The sequence below is a fragment of the Chrysochloris asiatica genome, unplaced genomic scaffold (assembly GCF_000296735.1).
Source record: "Chrysochloris asiatica unplaced genomic scaffold, ChrAsi1.0 scaffold00310, whole genome shotgun sequence".
NCBI classification, from domain to species: domain Eukaryota; kingdom Metazoa; phylum Chordata; class Mammalia; order Afrosoricida; family Chrysochloridae; genus Chrysochloris; species Chrysochloris asiatica.
The window spans coordinates 991,243-997,998 of NW_006408828.1; the positions used below are offsets into that span (position 1 = coordinate 991,243).

Sequence of the window (6,756 nt, forward strand, 5' to 3'; positions counted from 1 at the left end):
GCGGGAGAAAGATGAGGCTTTCTACTCCCGTAAAGATTTACACCCTCGGAAACCCTGTACAGGGTCGCTATGGGTCGGACCCGACTCGATGGCACTCAACAACAACAACAACAATACGTAAGGTCAGCACGAGTCAGAGCCGACTTGATGGCAAATAACAACAAACTCTATGAGCCCAGCGAGACGACATTCTAGAACTGCCCAAACGAATCTCTAGCAGCACAGAGCTGATCGGGGTTGCCTGGGACTGAGCTTGGGGAGGCCGGCAGCACAGACACATGAGACTTTCTGAGTGATGGAGATATTCTGTGCAGGTTGTGGCTCCTTGCTTGTCCACATTTGTCCAAACGTGTGTTGGTGTGTTCCCTTAAAATCAGTGCATTCCACTGTGTGTCAATTGTAATGCAAATCTAAGCGATTTAAAAATATTTTTCAAAGCCAGGTGCAAAAGCCCATCTCAGATTTACTGAAATAGAATTGTACTGAGCGGGGCAAGCAGGGTGGTTCTGCAGGACAGTGGGTGCTGAGAACCCCACACTCACTACTCCAAGTCCCCTTCTGGCTCTGAAATCTGGAGACCCCAGAGCCACCCAACCACTTCTGTCCTCAGCCCAGCTCCAGGGATCATTTCTGTAGTGCCAGCAGTGACAAAGATGTCAGAAACAGGGGAGGAGAGAGAAGAACGTGGGTCAGGAGGGAACCTGGCTGGGCTGGGCACAGGGACCCCAGTGGAGGCCTTTCTCCATCTGACTGTCCCCAATCCCGTAATCTCTTTGGTCCTCAGAGATCCAGATGAGGTTGACAAACTCCAACTCACGGTGCCAGGGACAGCTGGAGGTCCATAACTGGGGTCAATGGTACTCAGTGTGCAGTCAAAGCTGGGGCGGGAGCTGGAGTTTCCACAAGGACCCTGCCTCACCAGCCCAAGGGTTCTGCCGGCAGCTGCACTGTGGGGACACCTTGGAGCTTGCCATCTTCCCTCACTTCGGGAGTTCCCGGAACCAAATGCTCTGTCACGGAACTCCGGGATCTTTCTCCAACTGCAGCAAAACTGAGGTCAGACAGTGGTGCCAACCTCTGAGCCTCATCTGCGTAGGTGGGTACTAGCCAGACCACACACATCCTCAGGCTGGCACTGCACAGAGGAGGCTGGGCAGAAGGTGGGAGGGGTGCCAGCCACTACATCCCCCCAGTCATCCACACCAGTGAGTGGGCAGGAGGTGGGAGGGGTGCCGGTCACTATATCCCCCCCAATCATCCACACCAGTGAGTGGGCAGGAGGTGGGAGAGGTGCCTGGTCACTACACCCTTGGAGGAAATAGAGGGAAGGGTCTGAGGGGTGCAGGTGCAGTAGAATGGAAAAGATCCAGGACCTGGTTCTACCAACAGCTTCCTCTGGCACTGCCCACCTCATAACACCGGTGGGAGGCATACAGACAATGTCTGGGCCCAGTGGACTCAATGCGGAGCTTACATAATGAACCCCAGGTCTTCCAACACTGTCGTCAACTGCCTCCCAACCCCAGCGTCTTCCCTGCCACCCACTCCTACTTCACTCCACCATCCTTGGGCCTCGTGCCCCTCCCTCACTACAATGTCTCATTTCAGAGCCACCAACAACAAGACCTCCACCCACAAGCCCCACCACCACCACCACTCCAGAGCCCACAGGTAAGAGAATCCTGAGACCCTACATGGGTAGGACTGTCAGAGGCAGCAAATAGCTCAAGACACTAGTTAAATTTGAATTTCAGCTGAACAGTAAATATTTTCTTAGTATAACTATGCCCTATGCTAGGTCCCTGGTGTGGCAAAGTCGGTTTGAACCACAAGCTCATCAGGGTCGCCATGGGTCGAAACTGACTTGATGGCACTTAACAACATCAACAACATGCAAGGCCCCTAGGTGGTACACATAGTGTGCACTCAACTGCAAATCTAAAGGTTGTCTATTTATGTCCACCCAGTAGCACCAAGGAAGAAAGGCCTGGGAATCAGCTTCTATAAAGATTACAGCCAAGAAAGCTCTGTGGAGTGTAGTTCTTTCTACTCCATAACACATGGACTTGCCTTGAGTTGAAATCAACCCAATAGCAGCAGGGTTTCCATTTTGTTTTGTTTTATATGATATTTGCAACTTCCATTTGATGGGCAGCTCACTACCTCCAAAGGTTCAATCATTTATTGTATGTTGGGGCCAAAAAGCAAGGTGTGTGGCCTGGTTAGAGAGGAAGGCATGTGTTGCTGGGTCCATCGCACTCAGACCAGCCTTCCCCTCTCCCTCATCTCTCTTCCAGCACCCCCCAGGCTGCAGCTGAGGGTGGGGCCAGCAGGCCTGCACTGTGCCGGCCTGGTGGAGTTCTACCGTGGCAGCCAGGGCGGCACCATCAGCGATGAGGCCCAGGACCTGACCCAGGGCCTGGGGGACCGAATCTGCACAGCCCTCCAGTGTGGCAACTTCTTGAGGCGTCTGCCAGACAGCAAAGAATCTGAGGGGCCACAGTGGGAGCAGAGGCTCCCACTAATGAGATGGAAGATCCAGAACACCGGCTGCACCTCCCTGGAGGAATGCTTCGGAAAAATCCAGCCCTGGGAGGGTAGCCGGGCTCTGGCCCTCATCTGCTCAGGTGAGTGAGACCTGGCCAGGACCCAAGGGGTTTCTGGAATCCTGAATCTCCCACATGGGTCAGTCAAGGCATGTGTGCAGAATGAGCAACAGGGCCCACAAGCATGGCACCTTGGGAACCTCTGCCAGCTCCCCTGAACACACCCAGAGAACCAGTGGCTCAGCTGCCCGAGGCTTCCAGGAGGGTTTGAAGGAGGAGAGCTGCTAAGGGTCTGATGGAGAAAATGAGAAGAGGTTCTTTAGGTGGGAATCAAGGCTTGTGCCGTGGGACAAAGCGGGACAGAGCATGTCTGGGAGGACAAGCCTCGTGCGAACTGTTATTGTTGTTGTTAGGTGCTGTCAAGTTGATTTTCTACCCTTGGTGACTCCTGTGTGTGTCAGAGTAGGATCCCAGTCCTCACACGGACACAGACACCATAGGGTTTCAGAGGCTCATATTTCAAAGGAAGAAAGTCAAGACTGTCTTCTGAGGTGCCTCTGGGTAGGGTTGAACTGCTAATCTTTCATTAGTAGTCAAGCACTTGAACCATTTTCACAATCCAGATGTTTCTAAGAGGAGGTAGACCTGGTGCTGTAAGGGACCGGGTGGAGCCTCTCCCCACTGCTCTTCAGAGCTAACTCCCAAAAGACATCAACAGACATCAGAACCCCATGCCAGCTTCCCACTGAAGTGTCACCCAAAGGAGATGTATCAGAGGAGATGCCAAGCAAAGGCCCAGGGCAGAAAGGCAGGCAGCCGGGTCTGACGGTCCCACATGCTGACGAGTCTCTGAGGTTGACCGGCAGGTGCCAGCTCAGGCTACACCCATTGCTTCTTTCCCCAGACTTCCAGCCCAAGGTGCAGAGCCGCCTGGTGGGGGGCCACAGCACATGTGAAGGCACGGTGGAGGTACGTCAGCTTGGGCAGTGGGCAGCCCTGTGCAGCAACAACCCAGCCAAGAGCCTGGCGCAGTGGGAGGAGGTCTGCCAGGAGCAGCAGTGTGGCAGCGTCAAGGCGTACCGGGAGCTGGATGCCAGAGAGAAGACAGCTCAGGGCCTCATCTGTTCCAAGGAAAAGCTGTCCCAGTGCCACGAGCTTCAGGAGAGAAAAACCCTCTGCAAAAGGGTGTTTGTCACCTGTGAGTGGGGCCAGTGTGTGGGCTGAGGGTTGTACTGTTACTCTCAGCAGCAGGTCCCAGGAGCTGGACAGAGGCCTGGGAAAGGGTGTGAAGATGAACAACTGGGGAGAGAGGATGGGAGTGCTCCTAGAGCAATGAATCTGAGCACTAAATAGAGACTGGGCCAGGCAGCAAGCAGCTAACAAATGATAGAACACTTCTCATCAGGATGAAGATAGAAAATCAAGGGATAGATGGTAGACATTTGCTACGGTAATACATGGATGAATAAAGGGTGACTGAAAAAAATGAAAGACATGGATGGATGTGTGGAGGATGGATGTAGGGAGGGCAGGTGGTAGAGAATGATGGATAGAGGATGCATGGACAAAGGGTGGATGGAAAGAAAATGGATGGGCGGAGGATGAAGAATAAATGAATGGAAAGAAAACAGATGGATGGATGAAGGAATGAAGGACAGATGGGTAAATAGATAGAAAGAGATTGGTTGGCTATTGGTACATGACTATCCATTGACGTACATACAATGGCAAAGTGATCAGCTATAAGCAACTGACAAATGGTAGGACAGTTGTCACAAGAGTGGCAAATGAGAGCAGGGTGGTGAATGGTTAGATGAGAAAACATGAACAAATGAGAAGCGGAGAATTCTAGAGCTGTAGAGGGAATGGAGGGAGGCTGGGTGGTGCAGGACAGAATAATAGATGGATGGAGGAAGGCTGGCTAGATGCAAGGATGGCTGGGAAAATGGATAAACAGAGGTTGGCTGGCTATTGGTATGTGACCATCTCTTGGTATGCGGGTGAATTTCTGGGAGAAGGGTTGGGGCTGACCTGACTCCTCTTCTCCCCAGGCCAGAACCATCACCCTTTGGGCCTGGGGGCGGGCACCATAGTGAGCATCATCCTGGCCTTGGTACTTCTGGCAGTGCTGCTGGTGGTGTGTGGCCCTCTGGTCTACAAGAAGCTGGTAAAGAAATGTAGGTGGTCATGCCTTGAGTCACTCCTTGCTGACCCTACCCTCTGTGGGCAGACTGTAGGAGCTGCAGGGAGGCCCCTCAGCTTCCTCGCCCAGCCTGGTCCTTCTCTGCCCAAAGTAACAGATACCCAGGACAAAGCACAGACACTTTGATTCACCAGATCTGGGGGCCATAGGGAGGGTGTCATCCAGAGGGTCATTGCTTGGCCTCTGAAGTCAGGAGACACAAGTCGTTACTGAGCCCCTCCTCTCTCTGAGTTTGTGTTTCCTCATTTGCCAGGTGGAAGATTGAACTTACGGAGTTCAGGGCGTTGTCTGTTATTCTTGCCTTGTAGAAGACAAGGGGGGAAGTTCTTCAGGGACAAAGGAGGTGGAATTCGAAAGGATGAAAAGAGAGAACCCAGAGGCGGGCAGTGCTAGCTAACCCCTGACACCCTCATAATCTGTCTTCCGGTTCTGAGCCCCAGGTAGCCGACCACCTCAGAATCCTCGTCCACTCAAGCCTTTGGAGCTGAATGGCTCCACTTTAACCTCCCGAGCAAGTTAGGAAACTGAGGCAGCAAGATTCCAGAAGTGGGCCCCAGCAGTCCACCTGCCTCTCCCCCCCCCCCACCCCATACTAAGTCACCCATCCTGTCTGTCTCCCAGTCCGACAGAAACAGCAGCGCCAGTGGATCGGCCCAACAGGAATGAGCCAAAACAGTAAGTGTTCCCTGGGGGCAAGGTCCTCCCTCTGTCCCAGCCAGTGTCTAGGGGCCGCAGGAAGGAGGTCACAGCCATAGACAAAGCCCGAGACTGCTAGAGGCCTCAGATCTCCACCACATTGTCCAAGGTGTGACTGCGGTCAACAGACGCCCCACACCAGGGTGTGACCAGGCTTCTTGAAGTGGCAGATGGTTATGTGGTTTCTGCTTCAGAGGCCACGTATCCTCTGCCCCAATCTCGGGTTGACTTAACCAGAGGCCCCCAGAAGCCTTTGCACCCTTGGGCAACACCTCCCACCAAAAGAGACCAACAGAATGGGGGAACTCAGAAAAGAAGACTCATGAGCAAATGGATTTGGAAAATCATAAGTTCACCAAAGGTAGACAAGGGTCTTCATTTCCGAATTTAGCGGAAGCTTTAAGGAGTATTTTCACATTGTTCATCACCAAGAGTTGGGATGGACCCAGAAGGGCTGTCCAGGTCATGTTGGTTTCACTATGGAGTATCTTTCTCATGGGGGCAACTTCAGGGGGGTTGCTTTAGAACATGTTGGTGCAACCCACCCACCCTGGTCTTCACCCTCTCTCCTCCCAGCCCTCTCCCCAACTTTCAATTCATTTCCTTCCCTCCCTTTTCGGCTCAAGGACCAAATCCTTCACAAAGTTTCTTTGTTACCGTCTTTCCTGAAACATGAAAGCCATCCACTCTGGAGGCCCTGAGGCCCTGTACTGTCCCTTAAGTTCCAACTCTCTGCTTTATCAATGTTTGATGATCAGCCCACCCTTCTCCTCAAACTGCTGGCCAATTTCTCTCCATGTCTTCTGCTGGCTCCACTCACGTGGCCAGGAAGAAAAGGGGATGCACAAAAGGTGTGGGTGCCTGGACCGTCCTCCACCCCCATATCCCCAAAGCATCACTGGAACAGGAAATGAATATTGGGCCAGCTGTTGGGGACAGGACGGTGGAGGAGGAGGGAAGCAAGTCTAATGACCATGTCCCTTGCATTTTCTCAGTGTCTTTCCACCGCAACCACACAGCAACCGTCCGGTCCCAGGTTGAGAACCCCACTGTCTCGCATGTGGATAATGAATACAGTCAGCCCCCCAGGAACTCCCACTCCTCGTCTTATCCGGGTAAGCAGCAGCTGGTGCTCCTAGGACTAGACTGTGTTCTTGCAGCAGAGAGGAAAAGGGGACCCCACGGAGAGGGAGATCAAACTGACAACAGGTCTCTGCATGACAGAGGCAGAGGGATGCAGTCCTCACAGCTCAGGGTTGTCCCCTGTAGGCCCAGCTACTCATCTGCAAAGAAGGATGCCATTAGCTCCCC

The 6,756-nt window shown here is 53.0% G+C and overlaps 1 protein-coding gene across 1 annotated transcript in view; it reads left to right on the forward strand.

The window, feature by feature from the left end:
* The window catches only part of CD5 (CD5 molecule), a 102,826-nt gene that overhangs the window by 95,436 nt on the left and 634 nt on the right, over positions 1–6,756 (forward strand). Inside the window, exons 4-10 of the mRNA XM_006875043.1 lie at positions 785–1,096; positions 1,609–1,671; positions 2,298–2,627; positions 3,451–3,744; positions 4,598–4,723; positions 5,371–5,424; positions 6,441–6,560. Of these exons, the coding sequence (XP_006875105.1) occupies positions 785–1,096; positions 1,609–1,671; positions 2,298–2,627; positions 3,451–3,744; positions 4,598–4,723; positions 5,371–5,424; positions 6,441–6,560 (1,299 nt within the window). The remainder of the gene's footprint in view (positions 1–784; positions 1,097–1,608; positions 1,672–2,297; positions 2,628–3,450; positions 3,745–4,597; positions 4,724–5,370; positions 5,425–6,440; positions 6,561–6,756) is intronic.